The sequence below is a fragment of the Bacillus rossius genome, chromosome 14 (assembly GCF_032445375.1).
Source record: "Bacillus rossius redtenbacheri isolate Brsri chromosome 14, Brsri_v3, whole genome shotgun sequence".
Taxonomy (NCBI): Eukaryota; Metazoa; Arthropoda; class Insecta; order Phasmatodea; family Bacillidae; genus Bacillus; species Bacillus rossius.
This window is the reverse complement of record NC_086341.1, coordinates 3,385,647-3,407,546: the sequence shown is the minus strand read 5'-3', so window position 1 is coordinate 3,407,546 and position 21,900 is coordinate 3,385,647. Positions and strand designations below refer to the sequence as shown.

At 42.4% G+C, this 21,900-nt stretch overlaps 1 protein-coding gene and 1 long non-coding RNA gene across 5 annotated transcripts in view; one reads left to right on the top strand and one right to left on the bottom strand.

Moving 5' to 3' along the window:
- LOC134539024 (uncharacterized) overlaps positions 1–21,900 on the bottom strand; it is an 81,957-nt gene that overhangs the window by 19,903 nt on the left and 40,154 nt on the right. For both annotated transcript variants that reach the window (XR_010076250.1, XR_010076249.1), the window contains exon 3: positions 17,872–17,969. This is a non-coding gene — a long non-coding RNA (uncharacterized LOC134539024). The remainder of the gene's footprint in view (positions 1–17,871; positions 17,970–21,900) is intronic.
- LOC134539022 (large neutral amino acids transporter small subunit 2) overlaps positions 1–21,900 on the top strand; it is a 56,712-nt gene that overhangs the window by 6,923 nt on the left and 27,889 nt on the right. For 2 of the 3 annotated variants that reach the window (XM_063380696.1, XM_063380694.1), the window contains exons 2-5: positions 2,600–2,850; positions 5,480–5,726; positions 19,115–19,240; positions 20,923–21,016. In XM_063380696.1, coding sequence (XP_063236766.1) covers positions 2,617–2,850; positions 5,480–5,726; positions 19,115–19,240; positions 20,923–21,016 — 701 coding nt within the window. In that variant the 5' untranslated portion in view covers positions 2,600–2,616. The remainder of the gene's footprint in view (positions 1–2,599; positions 2,851–5,479; positions 5,727–19,114; positions 19,241–20,922; positions 21,017–21,900) is intronic. The other variant, XM_063380695.1, reaches the window with a different exon arrangement.

The following is a 21,900-nucleotide window of genomic DNA, read 5'->3' as shown; positions in this document are numbered from 1 at the left end:
TATTAGAGAAATGTCTCAAAGTGGGTTTATAGAAATAAATGTTTTGACAGAGACCCCGTCGCACGGGGACTTGTAATCCGCTCTCGCCCGCCATCTGCTCCTCCAGAATAATTTAGAAAAACAAGAATGAAAAAAATTATGAAAAAAAAAGAAAAAGATTATACATACGGGAGCATAACCTCACAAACACTCCAAAATGAAAACGTCCAGGAGACTACTAAGATTGAATGGTATTATTTGTAGCATAAATTTGAAACGTATGTTGCGACAATATAACAAAACCACACTGTATACGGTGCGGTCGTTCGCAATATAAGTATATATACGTGTGCGCTTGTGTTGTCTGATTACGTGCATTTGTTTTTCACGCATAATGTTATGAGAATAAACAATAACTCGCGGTGGTAGGAAACGGGAGGCATCGAGAAAGGCACTTGAAAGACCCATAATTGAAGACCGCTGAACAGACGAGAGTGTAGCGTCTGGGACAGAAGCGAGAAGTCGAAGCCCTCGGTGACAGTCTGTCTGGGCCGGGCCTCAAGTGGCGTGTGTCGGGACCCGCATGCCGGCATTAGGGCTGACCGCACAACAAAGCGCCAATCTAGAGCCGCGTCTGGCCTCCCTGTACCGCTCCGTGTGTCCTGTCCACTCGACACGGCATCGCAGCGCCCCGCCTGTCTCCCGACAACAGCTGGTGGCTTCCCACTTCCCGACCACCTCAGCTTTCAAGCGCCAACGGTCATATTCATCACTAGCTGCAGCACCCGGCGTTGCCCGGGCTGAACACGTGGAGCTTTATTGTCTGCGAGTCAAAGCAAACTGGACAGTGTGTTGGACTTAGAGATATGTCACACAGTTACTGTTTGTATGTCTATGACCTATGATTTTTTGTTTACCCATGGCGATCGGTTATTTATTATTTATTATTAATTATTAAGACCATTAATCGAAATAAAAACTATCCTATCTCTCAAGTTGGAAAAAATTACACATACGTAAATGCCAATTTTCATCGAAATCGGTTGACTTGGTGAAGAGTTCACTGGAAACAAACATCAGGACACTGGATTTACATATATATATAAAGGTTTATTGTTTTCATTCCTCTAAAATTATTTTTCAATTGGTGGGATCAATAAATGCATAATTTGTTCCATTGCTAACGAAAGCTGACACCAATAATTTGCAAAAAAAAAAGAAATTTCGTTAATTTGTTTATTTTTCTTATATTCCAGAAGTATCAGTGACAAAAAAAAAGAGCGCTGAATTCTACAGGACGCCATCTTCATAACGTGTTGCTGATCCAACAACGTATTTTGAGTCGGAAGTTTCATAACGTGAAAAATAAATGATGTGTTATTTGTGTTCAAACAATAAACGTTTGGCGCAGTTGGCTCGACGCAAAATAAATTCGGTGAGGGTTGTGTGCTTGAATCACGGGCGAGGCATGAATGTCAGCGCAGTTCTTGAAGTAATATTGATTTTGGTTTAATATCCAAGAAATTCCCTTTCAATTTCTTTAAAGAGTAGCATACAGTAGTAAGTTAAAAACTTTATTAAAATAAACACAGACTTTAGCACTATAGAAAAGTTAAGCACTTGAGGTAAACTGTATCGTAGTGTAAAACGTTTAAGAGTAATTTTGGGAAGTTTTGGGAAAACACCTTAGGAAATAGCACTAGCTCTCGGAATAACTGCATTCCGAAATAAATAAATAGTTGATATGATTTGGTTCAAGTGTTAACGTCATTTTTCACATAACATTAAGACAAAAAATTGACTCCAAAGTTATCGTGAAATTAGCGTTTCATTTATTTAATTTTGCTTTTGTTTTTTTTCTACTAACGTACAGACACTAAAAGAATTCGCATAACTTAAATATAAGAAAAATAAACAAATTAACGAAATTTCTGTTTTATTTTGCAAATTATTGAAGTCAGCTTTCGTCTGCCTTACAGGTTGTGGGAGGGGATTGGTGGGGGGATGGTAGAAATTTGGACCTTGCAGTCCTCATTTAGTATTTTGACTGGTTTGATTGTCGCCCGGATGGTCGTGTCGGGAGGGGCGCACGAGTTGCCTGGTCGTGGGACAGCCGCTGCTACTGCACCGGAGGGAGAGATAGCGCCGAGCTCTTGAACGAGTTGCTGTGTCAGTGCGCGTGGTGAAGCAGTCGACACCTTTTCCTTGCACGGCCCAGCACTCCTTCCCCTCCTTCCCCCTCTTCCCCTTTCTCCAAATCATTAAAATTATTATTGCATTGTACTCTTTCGGCTTGTGTTAATTTGGCATTAAAGAAAATAGTTCCTTTCTCGGCTTTAACGTCACTGGTCCGCAGTGCTTGTGTGCGAATCAAGGATTCTGATTTACCTACCGTATGTTTGCCACTTGATGCACCTGCGTGCTTTCATACTCATACTTGTGTTTATTGTGTTTGAAACTAAGTATCACGTTTGCATTTATACTCACGTGATATAGAAGCTTATGTTTTTGGTACCCGTGTGTTCAACACTACTTGGAACTTGCCTTCAGTCCTGATTTTAGGATCCCCCGATCATGTTCTCTGCGCGGAGTGAGGTCGAGGCCCCTGTGTCTGTGGCAGGCGCAGACGGCGCAGCCATGACGGCCAAGAAGCGCGACGCCCCCCAGTACGCCGGCGTGCCCGAGCCGGACGCCGGCAGCGGCGGAGGAGTGAGGCTGCAGGCCAAGATGAGCCTCGTCAACGGCATCACCGTCATCGTGGGCAGCATCATCGGCTCCGGCATCTTCGTGTCGCCCACCGGCGTGCTGCAGTTCACCGGCTCCGTCAACATGGCGCTGGTGGTGTGGGTGCTGTCCGGTGTCTTCTCCATGGTAGGCATGGTAGACACTCGCATTCTTCTCCATGGCAAGCACCTTCATTCCTCTTCATGGCAAGCACCTTCATTCCTCTTCATGGCAAGCACCTTCATTCTTCTTCATGACAAGCACCTTCATTCCTCTTCATGGTAGACACCTGCACTCTCTTTGACACGGTGGACACCTGCACCTTTTGACACGGTAGGAACTTGTACTTTTTGAAACGGTAGACACTCGTACTTTTTGACACCGTAGACACTTGCACCTTTTGACACGGTAGGCACTTGTACTTTTTGACACGGTAGACACTTGTACTTTTTGAAACGGTAGACACTCGTACTTTTTGACACCGTAGACACTTGCACCTTTTGACACGGTAGGCACTCGTACTTTTTGACACGGTAGACACTCGTACTTTTTGACACGGTAGGTACACACACTTTTTGGCACGGTAGGAACTTGTACTTTTTGAAACGGTAGACACTCGTACTTTTTGACACCGTAGACACTTGCACCTTTTGACACGGTAGGCACTCGTACTTTTTGGCACGGTAGGAACTCGTCCTTTTTGACATGGTAGGCACTCGCAATCTTTAACACGGTAGACACTCGTACTTTTTGACACGGTGGACACTCGAACTTTTTGACACAGTAGACACTCGTACTTTTTGACATTAGTCGTTAATTGGCTTAAAAACGTCGATTTAAAGATTTTATACTTAATATATTTCCGGGATCCCACTTTTATAACCACCAGAAAGTAGAAGAGAGCCTTTGGTGAAGCCACTCTTCGAGATACTTTGGCCCCCGCAAAGTCTAGGCACACCTCTGGTTGAAGCCATGTCTTGCAGCATCACGTCCGTGAAGCTCGTCCCTCGCAGAGGTGGACTGTCCACGTGACGGCAGCGCGCGCGGAACACACGTGCACAGCTGACTGCCGCACGTGGCAGCCAGGCTGGGCTGCAGACGCAGCTGGGCCCGCCTCGCTGTTAACTCTCCAGCCTTCTCGGGCACTCCTGTCCTCTTAGCTCCGGCAGTCTCAGGGCTCAGGACACGGCAACTGTCTGGTCAGCTGAGTGTGTTAGAGGGGCTGAGGCGGTGACTATGCTCAAACAACAGGGAGTGATCCCTAACAGTTCTGATTTAAATTATATAGCTCTGGAATGTATAAACGCACTGAAAATTTCTCTCACCCTACCCTGACAGGACGCACATGTGGGAGGGGACCGTGAGAATGCCGGCCGTAGGTCGGAACAATCTGTCCTCTTAGCTTTAGGACGCAGCCAATTGTCTGGTTAGTTGAGTGAGGCAGGGGGTTGAAGGTGGTGACTATGCTGGGATGGGTAGCCTCAGCCTCTGGACATGGCTGGATCTCTTAACACCTGACCCGTTTCGCGTATACGGCGTATCCCGTATCCACGCCCGTGGGGGCCCCGGAACGGCAGGGGCTTACACCTAAGAGAGCCGGGTTAGCAAAGAAAAACTAGGGGTGAACCCCTATGGAATTATTTTAATGTCCTCTTAGCTTGGGCTCTGCCTGTCTTCACAACGGCTAGCCCTCCGCGGTCCAAACAAGCACAGAGCACCTGCCAGGCCTCCAAGACTGGCAGCTGATTGGAAGCTCATAAACATGAGTCACTCATCATTGCTTCTTCTTCCACTGCAAACGTTTCTATCACTTCGACATCAAAATTTCCTGAAACGGAGGGTTGTCCAAAGCTAACATTTAATATTGTATTCTTTCCGCTGATACATTTCTGTTGTAAAAATCACACAGCTTCATCAGTTATAGAATGCAGCACAATTCGTAGCACAGGCAGTTAAGTCGAGAGTGCAAGTTGCCATGGTCCGATGTAAGCCCCTGGGGTGTAGGCAACGCCATGTGCTTTGACACCACATGAAACCAGATTATTATTTTCCACAGGAGCGGAATAAAAGTATTTTTCATTGCATACCACCGTTCAGCAGCCCAATTTCCTCACAGTTATTTCAAAGGCTTACAAATTCATATTATTTTGCATTGCTATATTTAGAAATAAGTTAAAAAAAAACTAATATTTATGTTTTATATTGCATAATATTTGATAAAATTTGGCCAGAAAAACTTTTTAAAAGTAAACCAAATTTAAATATTTACCCTAACTGTTCAAGTTTCAAACAAAAAGTTGTTTTGTAAGAATTTCTGTTTGGGAAAAAAATTGCAAAACCAATACATGACTATGCCAACCTAACATTCTCTGTTTAAAACGCTTTTGTTTGTAAGTCCATGTTTGAATAAATGTAGTATGCGTGAGTGTGGGCCATGCACCGAGAGAAAAGGTTTGTTTGCCTCAACAAAAAATATTTGTTTGCATATGGCGAAATAATTATATATTTTGTTGATTCAGACAAAAAAAATTGTGGCAGGAAAAAAAAAATTGTTGAGACACAGCAAATTGATCTGGTCAACTCAACGGTATGTTTTGTTGTGTGTGTGTCAAATCAATTTTGGTTAGCCCAACAAGATATTTTTGTTGCGGCAAGTAAATATTTGTTTCGCCATACACGAACAAGGACTTGATTGAACGGAAGAAAACCCCGTGAGGTCTCGCCAGCGCGGACAGTCCTGTACACCAGATGACGCCCTGCACGGTATGTCCCGCAGGTGGGCGCATACTGCTACGCCGAGCTGGGCTGCATGATCCGCAAGAGCGGCGCCGACTACGCCTACATCATGACGACCTTCGGGCCCTTCATGGCCTTCGTGCGGCTGTGGATCGAGTGCATGATCGTGCGGCCCTGCTCGCAGGCCATAGTGGCGCTCACCTTCAGCACCTACGTGCTGAAGCCCTTCTTCCCCGAGTGCGCGCCGCCCGAGGAGTCCACCCGGCTGCTCGCCGTGTGCTGCATCAGTGAGTGCCGCCGACACCTCGGCCCTGCTGTGCCTCAACACATTCCCGATAACCTGCTGTTCCTCAACACGTACTCTCAGCCCTGCTGTTCCTGAACGCACAGTCCCAATAATCCGCTGTTATTGAACGCACATTCCCAATAACCTGCTGTTCCTGAAAGCACATTCCCAATAACCCGCTGTTCTTGAACGCACATTCCCAATAACCTGCCGTTCTTGAACGCACATTCCCAATAACCCGCTGTTCTTGAACGCACATTCCCAATAACCCGCTGTTCTTGAACGCACATTCCCAATAACCCGCTGTTCTTGAACGCACATTCCCAATAATCCGCTGTTCTTGAACGCGCGTTCCCAATAACCCGCTGTTCTTGAACACACATTCCCAATAACCCGCTGTTATTGAACGCACATTCCCAATAACCTGCTGTTCCTGAAAGCACATTCCCAATAACCCGCTGTTCTTGAACGCACATTCCCAATAACCTGCCGTTCTTGAACGCACATTCCCAATAACCCGCTGTTCTTGAACGCACATTCCCAATAACCTGCCGTTCTTGAACGCACATTCCCAATAACCCGCTGTTCTTGAACGCACATTCCCAATAACCCGCTGTTCTTGAACGCACATTCCCAATAATCCGCTGTTCTTGAACGCGCGTTCCCAATAACCCGCTGTTCTTGAACACACATTCCCAATAACCCGCTGTTCTTGAACGCACATTCCCAATAACCCGCTGTTCCTGAACGCACATTCCCAATAACCCGCTGTTCTTGAACGCACATTCCCAATAACCCACTGTTCTTGAACGCACGTTCCCAATAACCTGCTGTTCCTCAACACATTCCCAATAACCTGCTGTTCTTGAACGCACATTCCCAATAACCCGCTGTTCTTTAACGTACATTCCCAATAACCCGCTGTTCTTGAAAGCACATTACCAATAACCCGCTCTTCCTGAACGCACATTCCCAATAACCCGCTGTTCTTGAACGCACATTCCCAATAACCCACTGTTCTTGAACGCACGTTCCCAATAACCCGCTGTTTCTGAACGCACATTCCCAATAACCCACTGTTCTTGAACGCACGTTCCCAATAACCCGCTGTTCCTGAACGCACGTTCCCAATAACCCGCTGTTCCTGAACGCACGTTCCCAATAACCCGCTGTTCCTGAACGCACGTTCCCAATAACCCGCTGTTCCTGAACGCACGTTCCCAATAACCCGCTGTTCCTGAACGCACGTTCCCAATAACCCGCTGTTCCTGAACACACGTTCCCAATAACCTGCTGTTCCTGAACGCACATTCCCAATAACCCGCTGTTCCTGAACACACATTCCCAATAACCTGCTGTTCCTGAACGCACATTCCCAATAACCTGCTGTTCTTGAACGCACATTCCCAATAACCCGCTGTTCCTGAACGCAATTCCAAATAACCTGCTGTTCCTGAATGCACATTCCCAATAACCTGCTGTTCTTGAACGCACATTCCCAATAACCCGCTGTTCTGGAACGCACATTCCCAATAACCCGCTGTTCCTGAATTCACAGTCCCAATAACCTGCTGTTTCAGAATTCACAGTCCCAATAACTTGCTGTTCCTGAACGCATTTTCTCAACCCAGCTGTTAATCAACGCACAATCCCTACCCAGCTTTTTTTGAATGCACAATTCGAACCCTGGTCTCCCTGAACGCATTCTCTCAACCCTGTTGTTTCCAAAGGTAACCTTCTTACATGACTATTCCAGCCGTGTATTACGAATAATATAGTCAAATTAGATATTATATTATTAACGATGATATTATGGTAAATTTAATTATCGGTTTTGTACTGCTAAGCTTATTGGACTCTTACTCTGGGGTTTTTGGTTTGAGGTCCTACATACACGCCTGTATTTAGAAATACCTTCATAATTACCGTTTACTTTAGAAGCCTAAATTAACGAACTCTAAATTGTTGTTTTGGTTTCATTAAGAAAGCTTTTTCTTCCTCAACATTTTCATGATGGTAGTTCACGAATCAACATGTCTTACTTGATGACCAATCGGATCAAATAATACTTTTACTCGTTTCCCAAGAGAGGTTTTGTGGACCAGGGAAATTTAATTACATTATTTATTTTGCGTTATAAAGCAATATTTATGATTTATTTTGAAGTTACCATATGTATGGATTAGCTTCATTTTCATCTTTTAATGTCTTATCATAATATTGGTTTAAAAAAATAAAGTAGTCGGATTGGCATAAATACAAGTGAGCATTTTCAGTGGTATATTGATATATGTAGATACATATAGAAAGAAATATGCAGAGATATAGGTATGTAGAGAAGGGAGCTTTAGATGTGTGAATCGATAGAGAAAAAGAGAGAGATATTTCATATATGTGTATCTACTTCAAACAAATTACAAGAAAAAAAAAATGATGCATTGCAATGCATGGCGGGCATTAACTAGTAATGAATAATACTTAGGGGCATGCATATTTCGCGAAAAGATTACGAGACTAACTGAAAGTTAGAACACTGTGGCATCGTTTGTGTCTCGTGATTGGGTGAATTTCTTTCAGGTCAATATCGATTGTCACAACAACAATCACAATTAGTCAGTGCGGAAGCAAACACGTCCTGAGTGGCTCGGGTTAAATAAGGCAACGACTTCCCTCGCAGACGTACGCCAATCACAAGGAAGAAACGGCTGGTGCGGTTATAACTTATTGCAGTCTAATAGGCGTTCAGATTTATTCGCGAAAAATGCCTGCCCCTAACAATAGCCTATGATTAGAGGCCGGAAAATTTCGCGGATTCATTTCGTGATAGTCTAGAATCCAAAAACGTTTGCCTTTTTACTGCATCAGTGATTGGGGCCACAGTTTATCTGAATGATACTCGGCCAATGAAAAACCTTCAACAAAAGGAAGTATCGAACCACGAGCATCCCAGTTAACAGGTGTCACGAGTCAGTAGCCAATGAGCAGGTGTAATTTTCTCGCGTGCATAGAGGATCATGGAGTCTATCCTGTAGGTAGAGACCTGCAAAATTCGCGGATTCAATGACGTCCAGGATAGACTCTACTACACTCTACACACTCGGGTTAATGCCACCTGTTCATTGGCTGCTGACTTGTGAGTCGTCTCGACTGGGTGGCCTGTGATTCGACACTTCTATGAGTGAGGGTCTCTAATTGGCCCTCAGTCCTCCAGTATAACAGTGAACCAATGACAGAAGCAGCACTAAGGTATAATTATTTGAATTTTAGCATAACACGAAATGAACCCGCGAATTTTTAAGGTCTCTAACAATAGCCTATGATTTATTTTTGAAATCCGAGCACATTGTCTGTGTGTACTCCCCTGATGCCCACTAAACTGGGCACGAGTGGGAAGGGGCGCTAGAGGCCGGCTCGTCACGGCCCAGAGCTGACGTCACGCGGCGACCAGGAACAAAAGAGGGGCGAACGTGCCGGAAGAAGGAAGGGGGGGGGGGGGGGTGACCCTGGACGCACGCAAACCCCTGATCTCCGACACACCGCGCGCAAGTCTCGGTCCGTCGGCCAGACCCGTCTGTGCACCTCTATACAGCCTGCATTCTGCATTACACTGACACAGATCGACAAAAAAAAATAATTGTTTGTCTGTAAAGTCGGTTTTACGGACGATAGTTTAACGTGACAACGTCATAACAAAACGTTGATGAAATGATTGCATACTTTTATGAATCAAATTCAATCATTTTTATTTTAATAATAAAAGAATAAATACTTGAAATTAAACTAGTAATCAGAATTTTAAAATGCAAGAATATTTAGCCATTTATTGCCGAAATTGTTGTTGTAATAAGCAATGAAAACCACATTAACTTTTCACTTCACTTAATAAACAGTCGAGTGGAAGAGAGATAGATGCGGCGCAAGCGTACAATGAGCGTGAAGGGACACAGCGTAACGGAAAAATGTGCGTAACGGGACACTTTTTCGTGCGTGCAGCCGGCGTTCATCGATTTATTAGACGTTGTCACGTCAAAATTTGAAAACATCCTCATGACCTATGTTCCAGAGCGCTTCTTCACCAAGGCTGGTACACGCGTTCGAAGTTGCAGTTGAACAACATTTTTATTTCAAATAACAGAGGAAGTATTTAAGATAGAAATCTGAGCGTTTGGATTGTGTTTAATAATTGGGGGGCAGTATTACGTAAAAAAAATTTAGACAATAAAGGTGTTACACGCCATTATTTTAATGAATTAATTTTTCTGTAGCGACGAAATTAACGATGGTTGTACATCATCATTCAAATAAACATGAAAAAAAAAATATTATTTACAATAAAAATGTTGTTCAACTTCAAAGACGTGTACCTACCAGCTTTGGGAAGCACTTTTGAACCTAAGCGATGTGGCTGTTTTCAACTTATTTTGTCGTATGAACCTGCAGTCTAATTTTGTCGGTAGAATTCAGACTCGTGATGTATAGTTAATTTACGCCAATATGAACCGTTTTAAAAATCAACTTGTGTTAAATCTTAGCCCACAGTACATCATTGAGAACGGCGTGGACATTGATTCCAGTGTCATTGCTAGATGCGCGGAAATTTCGAGGATGCATTTGGTCGCAAGCGAGAATGCAACCTTCCACACTCTCTCGCCATGTTCGTGATTGGACCGCAGCTATTCGGACCCGCCCCTCTGCGACCGTCAGCCAATGATGCCCAGATAGGAGAGAATCAAGGGAATCAGACAGTGTCGATTAACAAGAACAAAATGGTTTCTCGCCAAGAAGTCAGCCAATGGAAAAAAAGCAAACGTTGGTAGAGAAAACATAAAGGCTTTGAAATATATATCCTGACGCCAAACGAATCCGCGTTAATTTCCGGGTCTCTAGACATTGAATATTTTTTCAATGTTTACGCCCAATAATATAATCAAAGTCATGTGAAAAAAACACGCAAGAATATCAGAAAAATAACCTAGGAAGCCTTGCCAAGCAAACAATATCATAGCCAAACAGCTTTGGAGAGCAGTAAACTATCGGTATAGTGGCAGGCTAGTAGTTTCAGCGTTTTTTTCCTTGCTGAAACCAAGAGGGAGAGGATATTTTGTATTCGCCACAAGGAAAATAAGTGGGAATTTTTTTATTTTTCTAATTGTTTAGTAGTGACAACAAAATATATTTGTAGTGGCCCAGAAATATGCTTGGTGGTGATATCAAAATGCAGTCATAATTTTAAACTCCTGTAGTTAGATACATTTGTAATTAGTATCAACATTTTTTTAATAATAATTTTTTTAGACAGACAAAAATGTTTTCTACTCTATATTTGGTTTAGGTTTATAGTTTGCTACCAGGCAAAAAAAAAAAGTGTAAACAGTAATACTTGGAAAATAACTTTCTATAAATTTTTAATGCAATGGGGAATTTTTATTTAATACAATTTCTTGGACATACGCCATTGCAGTTTCCAATGTCCGATATAAGTCTATTAGTGCCTGATGACGGGAAGAGATGCAATTTCCCGAAACGTTGCAACTATTTTGTCATAGGGAACCTTCTGTGTTAGTCGGTGTTGTCCATATTTTCTGTTCATCTTCATCGTTGCGTTCGTATATTGTCCGTCAGCATTTGTTGTTATTGTTGAAACGGTCTCGTCGTTGTTATCCCAGGGGACGCACCACAATGCCGAAATACCACAACGCCGAAATACATTAACGCCGAAAAATGTCATTGCAGGACTGCCACATAGGTTAGGTTAGGCTAGGTTAGGCTAGCCTAGGTTAGGTTAGGTACACAAAATCATTCAATGTTTTTCATTTTGCTCCTGTGCCCCCCCCCCCCCTCCCCGCAGCAACATTTTCGGCGTTACTGTATTTCGGCGTTGTGGTACACAGCAGTTTTATAGCTGTCGGCGTTGCGGTCAATTTGGTATTCGGCGTGATGGTATTCGGCGTTATTGTACGTTCGGCGTTGTGGTATTTCGGGGTTGTGGTAACGACTCGTTATCCCAGTGTGTTCACCTGTGCTGTCGACGTCGTGTTGTCAATAACACCTGTTCAGGTTCGTCGGTGGGTTGATCTGTTTGACACCAGGCTTGTTCTCTGTGGGTTTATGTTTTTTTTTTTTTTTAATTTTTATCTTGCATTTATGAATTTTCCCCGCGACAAAAAGTGCAGAAGTGTAACGACGTATGTCCAAGAAATGGTATTGAATTAAATGCGCGTCGTCTTGCAGTGGTTATCGAGGTGCGACTGCTGTAGCTCTGGCCGAACAGACCTCGTCGGTTCCAGTGCAGGTTATCACGCGCAGCACGGGACCATGTTGAGCCCCCCGCCCACCCGGGCACACACGAGGTGCGCAGAGCTTCAGGAAAAACAACGCGATTTTCAAAACTACTCAAGATATCCGAGTGGGTTTCTGTTCACGAAAATCATTTAAGAGTTCGTTGAGGGCCCAAAAGTAACTTTGATTTCGGATTAAGTTTTTAAACTGTATTTTTTAGAAGAGTTAAAAATGGCTAAAACGCATGTTTTCAGAGTAATTTTTAGGCGTAAAACAACCGGTGCAGATTGTTGAAAGCACCCAAGGACCTTGCATTACGCCTTCATCTTCATTTCTCCGCCATGTAGTGTCACGGTCACCGTTCATATGCACTGGGAGAAGACTGCGCGCCAGTCCAGGGGAGACACCGCGCTTATCATCCCGTCTCACCGATACACATACGCCCCTGACGAGGCGGGCTCGCTCTGCAGCCACCCGGCAAGAACTACTTGTTAACTTGGCAAACAGTCTCCCTGGGAGATAGCCGGCAAACCTTGTACTGGCGCACTGAGACTTGATTGACGCGGTCTGTCCGCGGGGGAAGAAGGGGTGGGGGGGAGGCTGGAGGTTATCGAGCTGCGTGACGTCACAGCCAGGGCGCGCCCCCGCCTCACCTCTCACCCCTCACCACACCCCTAGACCCAACCCTCCATTAGCGAATAAATGGCCCGAATCGATCCCCGCGCACGCCGCCCGCCCCGACGAAACACGATTGGCCAACCACATCCCAGCTCTACATGTTGTGTAGGTGGAGACCGAAATAACACCGAAAAGCATGTCAAAAACACCACGCAGCACCGAAATGAAAGTTATATCATGAAACTAGGTAGAATTTAAACGAAAGTTAATTCAAAACACAAAAAAAAAAAAAAAAAAGTAATCTTTAAATGTTCTAAATTCAAGGAATGTCGTTATTTTCTGACAAAAAATTGTGCACGGATCAGAAAAAAAAAATATTTTAAGATGTTTCATTGAATCGCTTTCAAACGACATATGCTCGCTAATTTATTTTTATTGTCCTGTATGTATCTGTTTCAGACCAAATCATTACAAATTATTTTATCGTAAAAATGCAGCATATAAATATGGAGTATGTATTACAGACCAGTTGCTACGTAGTATTAATACAACAACACCGAAATCCTCTGTTAAAAAAAAAACTAAAATGTACTAAAAAATAAAATCATGAAATCTTGTCTCTGTGTATAATCAAATATGCTGGCAGTTCTCGACATTAACCAGCTATCTCTTAACTCGGAACTCGACAGCTCAAAGCTGCGTAGGGCTTATCGAGGACAGAGTTCGTGATGTCACTACACGCCCGCTTCCTTCTGCTGGCGACAGGCGATCCGCCGCTCCGTCAGTGGCGGCTACAGAATGACTCTTCGGGAGGGGCTACCGCACAAAGAAAGGATAAGAGATGCAAAAAAAAAAACAGACATCAGGTAAGTCAGAGAGAGATTGCCTTGGAATATCATTTACAGACGTATGGTCACAATTACTACCATTCAACTTTAAATGAGATAAAAGTTTAACTCGTGACTAAGTATTTAAGTAAACATATATATATATATATATATATATATATATATATACCCTCAATAAATAAAATGAAACAAACAAAAATGGTCTCGGGTGGGGCTATCGCTCTCACCGTCCCCAAAGCCTCCAACCCCTACCCCCCCACCATTGAAATGCAATGGTTGCCGTTTGCCGTTTGCCGTTTCCATTCCTCGTGGAAACAGCAGAGACGCCCCAGTGCAAATGTTCCGGGAGATTTGTCCTCGTTTACGTGATCCGCCCCCGTTCCCGTGCCACTGTGGAACGGACCTTAAATTGAGTCGCGTGTCACGACGAACATGACACGACACGGCAGACACGACAAACCGTAGTGCAGGCGTTCCACGACAGATGTAATAGTGTAGGGTCACAATGCCAAGACAACATGAACACGATTAACTCCATCGTGGCTGTCGGCAAACTTTTCAAGCCAAATGCGTTAATAAAATTTTAGTATAGAATGCGTTAAAAGCAGCGTAGAAGAGAAAAAAAGAACATGCTATAACAGCCCATGCTTTTTTTTTTTGGCTGATTTCTGTAGTCCCTCAACCCAATGTCATACAAAATACAATTAGCCTGAACTTTATTAATTAAAAGTTCTTCGCTGAACTTGTTAATTCTTAAATTCAATCCCGACCAATGTACAATAATAACATGGAACATAAACACAATGATATCAGTTTATGTAAACAGATGAAGGAACACTAATAAATGTGAAAGTGTGCCCACACGTAAAACGAAATTGCGTTTTTCGTCCTATATACAGTTACACTCATCACTGGCTCTGTAACGCCAGAGATATTACCTTGAAGAAAAGCGTACTATGACGCACAAATATAAGCATACTCTAGAAAATTGAATTGTTTGTAACAATAGACTAACATTTGAAATACAGCTACGTAAGTGAAACATGCCTTGATTATTAAAATAAAGTGTTTTTTATATTCATCACTAGGCGCCTTACAATACTATGTTTATAATTACTAAAAAAAAGCTAAAATCTCAGAAAGTTTAGTTCTAAACGAAAAATTGCAAAAATGTTTCCTATTTTGGATATCTTAAGTTTGTGTTACTGGGAATCTTTTGATGATATTTTGAATTTTGTACTTATGCTCTTTCAAAAATATTTGTTTTTACTTTTTAAATATGCTCATATCTTTGAAATTAAAAATTTTGTAAAAAATCTGTTAGTATTTAGGTGTGTATATATATATATGTATATATATATATATATATATATATATATATATATATAGTATGCCCGAAATTGTTTTGGCAGATTTAGGTCTACTTTTTTGCAGTTACACCCTTTTGAACTTTTACATTATATTATTCTTTTGTGGTCACTTAATTTCTTACTGCTAATATTATCGGTGAATAGCACATTATATAACTTTTGTCAAATATTTTATTTTATAGTTTCATATAGGTATATAGACTTTTCATTTGCATAGTATTAAAATGAAACGATTTTTAAATTAAATAAAAATTTCGTATGAATTAAATTAAAGTGTTTGTTGTATGCATCATTTTTCAAATGGCCCCCTAGGCGGCTTACAACCTCCTAGTCATTAAGATTTACCAACTAGGTAATAATAAATTTTAAGTTTAGTTTCTTAAAGTTTCAGTTCAGCTTTTCAGGTTTTTAATTAAATTCTTTGTTGAAAGTCAGGTTCAAAGATGTGTTTTTTAATATTTTTTTTCAAGTCTTTTTACATTTTATCGGAACGGTTTGGTCATATAACTTAAAATTTCAGCATCCAATAGTCGACGTGGATACTCCGGCAGCGAATTCTACCGGTGGGTGCGGAAACTACGTGTGATTCGCGTCAAAAAATGTAGTTGAAAACACATTTTGCTTATATTTATCAAGCTCTGCATTATTTAAAAAAAATTCTACTTCAAATTTCTCCCCGAGTTTCGTATTATAAGTAGGTATGTTTGCAACAGGAGAACACATAAATTTGCTCGCTTTTTTTTTTTTTTTTACAAAAATGTACTCAACTGTCAAACGATTGATTGAATGTATATAATACTTTGTTCTTGAGTCTTAATATTTCAATAATTCGTTTAAACAAATCATAAATACATATGAATTAATGTTATTAAATACACGAAACCCTCTTTAACAAGTGTGTTTGGAATAATTGCTTACAGAAAACGTGTGAAAAAACGGAATTAAATCTGGACTACTTGTAAACACAATTCCTGTCGCTGTTGGGTGTGTGAGGCACGTCGGGCTGTAATGTGCAGGATATATATTATGTACATTATTGCAGGAAACCAAGGATTGAAATATCCTTCCAAAATAATATCTCCGTAACCTTATGCAGCTAGAGTGCTATAATGACTTGATCGTTGTAAATTGACCGTGACTAATATGTTGGTAGCCTTATCGCAGTGCTGCCTTCGTCATCCGCAGGGCGAGTGTTCGAATCCGAGTCCGGCCATCTTGATTACTGTTTCCCGTGGTTCTCCTATGTCACTTCGTCAAATTCTGCAATGGTTGCAGGCCGTGGCTAATTCTTCTCCGGTTCCCCTGACTTGTGTAGTGCGAGTCAATCTCTTGAAGACCTCGTCGCTCAGACAGAAATATAAACAAATCATTCCAGCAAAGAAATAAAGCGACCAGAGTGCCTTTTTCCCCCGTGGCAGTTATGTAAACGTCCAAGACGTTGTCAATCACACTAGAGACTGATGCCGAGACAGCTGAAAGATTTTTAATTTTAATTTTTAAATCATGCAAGGAAGGAATCTTCCCGGCTACTCCCCTTGTCTCAGAGCTGTTTCTACGGGAAGAGCTCATCCCGGTTACTTCTAGCCCTGCCAGCCCCTTCTTTTCCGGGTCAGCAAGGCCTTGTCTTGGAACGGGCGCACTCCAGGCTGAGGACGTGAGTATGGATGGACCCCGCGCGCAAGAAATACTTGTGTGTCCATCGTCCGTCTCACCCGAATGTCACCCGTCAATCACGTGACCTGCAGCCAATCAGATGGCTCGGAAAATTCGGGTCGTTACCACAACGCCGAACGTACAATAACGCCGAATACCATAACGCCGAAATGCCAAATTGACCGCAAAGCCGACAGCTATAAAACTGCTGTGTACCACAACGCCGAAATACAGTAACGCCGAAAAATGTTGCTGCGGGGAGGGGGGGGGGGGCACAAGAGCAAAATGAAAAACAACTGAATGAATCTGTGTGCTAACCTTACCTAACCTAACCTTTGTGGCAGTCCTGCAATGACATTTTCCGGGGTTAATGTATTTCGGCGTTGTGGTAATTCGGCGTTGTGGTACACAGCAGTTTTCTAGCTGCCGGCGTTGTGGTCAATTTGGCATTTCGACGTTATGATTTTCGGCGTTATTGTACGTTCGGCGTTTTGGTATTTCGACGTTGTGGTGCGTCCCCGGAAAATTCATTCCGTCCGTCAAAACCTTACCAAGCTTCAACTTTCGAACGGACGGATGAAATAACCTCCAAAATGTCTAGCGAGACATCTGTTCCCGGCGACCTTCACCGTGTTTGACGGGCGTGCGGAGTGTTGCGAATAGCTCGCTCGTCCAGCTTCATTCGCCCGCCGAGCCGTCTCCACGTTGTGTCATGGCGCACGCCGATGCGTCGTCGAGGTTAGGACATCCCGCGTCGCGTTGTTGGTTCGAGTCACACTGCACTTAGGTGACAGATATTTCGTTACCACCGAAATGTAACACGCCCTGGCTTTGAACGAAAAGAATGTGAAATGTAAAGTTTATCTAAAATGGCTCCAAAACATATTATTCGCGCAGACAGGTCCGGGAGGAAAACTGAAGCAATAGTTCGCAGTGAAACTGCAGTATTAGGATGGAAAATAAAAATTATGAAAATTTCAAAACTGATTTTTGCAGCTAGCTGTTCTGGTGGTGCAGGCCTAGTGTAGAGCGCCTGTCTCCCCCCCCCCCCCCCCCTCCACGGCTCCAGACACGCAGGCGACTACCGCAGGGATAAATTACACTGTAAGCGCGCTCACACTCCAATGCGCGCGGAAACGCAACAGACATCACGCTTTAACACTAGTTGCAAAACTAAAATGAAAGAAGTTGCGGGGATGTGAAAAAACTGGATAGTTCTAAGATAGTTTCCCCCCTCCAAAAAAAAAAAATTGCCGCATCAAACAAAGTTAGTTCTATGCCTCGGCACCATCAGACTGGAAAGGCGCTTCTTCCACGGAAATCTTAAACTTTAGGAAACTGGTCCGTCACCACTGAGGCCAAAATGGGCGGATCTTACCTCGGCAGTTGATGAGTTGCAGCCAAGAGTCCAGGCGGGGCAGAAGGCGTCGAGCGCCCCACTCTCCGACGCGTGCACACCACCGGGCTCCGCGCATCCTGAAATAAACAACACCGGAATTCTGGTACGAGTCCCAGCACAGGGTGGCACACCCACGCACACACTTCTCGTACACTTCCGGTACGCTGGTCCTGCTTTGGTAGCACCCCTACTATAATTAATAAAAATTATAAAAAAAACTTATAAAAACATTTCCGTTAAAAATGACCATTATTTTTGAGAAGCAAATTAGCACAGTTCCATAATAATTATAAGTAAAGAAAGTATATTTCTAGAAATACAGGTAAATTACTAAAAAATATAATGTGCCAAAACTAGTAGATCTTGAAGTGAAAACATTAAATAAAAAAATATTTAGACAAAACTCATGTCATGAGGCGTGCCATTCGCCTCAGCAAGATGCACTCGGGTCACTCAGGTTATTAGGGTCAAGCCCTAGGTACTCCTCCCGAGGAAGGTTGTCAGGGTAAGTCGTTTGCGTTGTTCGTGATGTTCAGTATTTTGTGATTTTAAGGACAACGAATAACTTATGAATCACGCAACAAATGACAGTGATGATAGTACCGTAAAACGTGGTGAATACGGCCAGAGTGGTGAATAGGATCAAAGTGGCTAAAGTTATTATTTTTAAACATAATATAGCAAAAATAATAATTTTCCATAGTTATACATAATTAAAATAAAATGATGGCTATTATAACTAAGTATTATTTTTTCTGTAGATTATGTTTCAAAATATAATGCTACCCACTTTTGATCCTATTCAACCCTTTTTACGGTATATTTATATCTCACGATATTTTCAAATAAAGTATTTTTGTTAACATGTATTTATTTGATTATCACAGGTCATGTAGAGTATATTCGTATTGACGATCTTACGTCAAAACACAATATGCAACATCATTGGATTAAGCTCGCATAATTTGTGGTACGATATTAGGATTCAGAACGAATCTTAACTCGCAATTGTATTTTTATTTTTCAAGACGCCTGCTTTTGTGCCACAGGTAAATGAAAAAAAAAAAGAAGAAAGTCGCCAACTCTTTTTTTTTTTGACCTAGGTTCGTTTGCTCCTGACTCATACAACTCCCTTGTTTGGTTGGGAAGGGGGGAGGGGAGAAGGAACGTGTGAGACCATGGCCCGAGTGTCGAGTAGAGCGTCGCGTGATGTGCTGCGCAGTGGTGCTGACGTTCGTGAACTGCTGGGACGTGAAGCTGGCGACGCGCGTGCAGGACGTGTTCACGTACGCCAAGCTGCTGGCCTTGTTCATCATCATCATCAGCGGCGTGGTGCAGCTGTGCAAGGGTGAGTCGTGAGTCATGCCCCCCCCCCCCCCCCGGCCAAGCCGGCAGTCCGGACCTACCAGTCGGGGCTCAACTGCCGTGAGTGAGCCAGTGGCGGATCCAGAGGTTCACCTCGGAGGGGGCACTCTAGGATTTCAGAATAGCCAGAGAAAAAATGTCTTAAAATTACTAAATTTGTATTTAATCTACTCACACTACACACAACATCCAACCACCAGATATTATGATTCTACAAGAAATTCATTAATTATATTAAAATATTTTATTGGTTTCAGAAACAATCATTTTTGTCGACTATATTAATGTAGCAGATAACTGGTTTTTCGGGGGGGGGGGGGGGCACTTGCCCCTGGTGCCCCCCCCTTGGATCTGCCACTGGAGTGAGACAAGGACGTGGACCGATCAGTAACTGAGCCCTCAGTCCGAACTGCCGTCTCGCCAATCCAAACAATCAGTCCGTTTGCTGAGTGTCCAGCCGACATATATGCTCATACTCTTTGGTTTCTTTTTTCCCCCACTTCCTTTCGTCTAACTATAAAAGTGCAACTGCAATAGCAACATCCAAAGTTTCCTTCCGTATTTCCACGTGGAAACGGCACCTCCAACAGCAACAACAACTACAAGACTGATCGTGTGTTTTGGGGGATGCTTCAGTTCGGACTGATCTTGTGTGGGGGTCCTCAAGGCGGTAGGGTGCAAAGCGACAAATTTGTTTTAAATGATCACAAAGTACCTATGTTAAGACAAACTTAAAATTTTGCGCAGTATTCACACCTTTCTGAAATGGCCAAAGACGATCTATTCAGTTGAATTTTGAGGCCATAATTTAGTATTAGAGATAATGATTAAATTGCAAATATTTCCTGCGAGAAGATAGTTTGCAAAATTCTATAACTTGTTGTTATTTGCATGATTAGATGATTGGAAGAATTAATTCAACATGACAGGATTAATTCGAACAAGGACGATTGAAAGCACAGAATTTGCATTCCCACTGGCCCATTCGAAGGAGAACTAAGCCTCTTCCTCCGATCAGAGCCAGTGTGGAAAGACGTTCTGAAGACAAGAACAAAATGTGTTGAAACTTCCCCGTGGTAAATCAATAATTATCTACTTTTTTTTTAAACCTTTATTCGCTGTTAAACTGTCTTCATGTTCAAACAAAAGTTATCTGGCTGTAGCCAGAGTGCAATCCATCGTTCAATTCATCAGAGTCGACTGTGTGTGATCAAGTCTGATGCAAAATGTAATTGCAGACTTAAAAGAAAGATAAAATGTTATGAAACAAGTTTCCCGGACAAGTATGATGATCGTATTCTTTTCTATAACAACACCTTTGCTACGACAAAAATTTTTTGTGTGTGATAAAGCTTCCATGAGGAAAAAAACAAATATGGAACTTAGTTTAGGAACATTCCTCGTATGATATTTTTAATAGTTTTCGTGGACGTGATCACATCATGTCCCAAGAGGGGACATACGGCGTGCTAGTTGCTTCGTAGTTGTGAAGACGGTGGGGTTCGTCTGGCCGGCAAGCGCCCAGCGGTTGAGAGTTTCAGAGTTGGCGGCGGGCTAACAGGGTGGATTGGCGGGCGAAGGGGCCACTTAGAGAGACCTGGCACCCCAGATAGTCCAGCAAGACTCCGCCAGGTGCAGACAGGAGCAAATGGTGTTTGTCTCCAGGCGAGGTGCAGTACTTCACCTTCCAAGACACGGAGACAGACGTCACCAAGCTGGCGCTCTCTTTCTACTCCGGACTCTTCGCTTACAATGGCTGGTGAGCGACCTGCGTCCTTACGAGCCCACACACATCTTGACGAATTCCCACAAACCTAGTCGAACTTACGATAGGGACGTTCACACTAAACCAAAGTATCTGTAGTTGCAATAAACACGATTTAAAATCCATCAGAAAGTTCACAAATTTCTTCACGGATAGTTTTTGAGAAACCATGGGGAATCACCATTTTTTGAAATAACACATAAGAGATGATATTCAACTGATGTAATTTTTAATTAGCTTGAAATTTTGGTTCCGTCACAAACAAAAAGGCGTTGAAACTTGGAGGGGAGAGAGTGTTTGTTTATATAAACTGGTCTGCTAAATTATTGTATAGTGTCAGATGTGACCTAATTTTGCGGGACAAAGCATAAATGCCCGGGTAAGAATTCCGAACCCAGTATTACTGCAAACACTATTTTGTATAGTGATACATTTTTTAAATGTAAATGTACAAATTTATAAGTATCGATATGTTTACGTGAATATTTATTTTTCCATTTACAAAAAAAAAAAAGTTGCAGAAGTGAAAAATTTGGTTTGTGAGTTGTGATTTGTGACTTGAATGCAGAGGGTCTCTGTGATCGGATTAATTAACATGTATTAATAATATATATTTATAATATACTATATTTTATAATATAATAAATTTGATAGTAAATTTAATAAATTATATAACGTATTGGTTTTGTATGAAACATTTTCTAACCAAAATTAAGTCCACCTGCGAAAATTAAGGTTTTGAAGTGGGTCGAAACATAAGAATAATTGTTCCGTACCGAGTATACAAGTCAATCCCTTGATCCTGACTATATTGATCCTGTGGTACATGATGCTTGATGTTTTAATATAATACATCGAAGCATCCTCGGTACAACAAA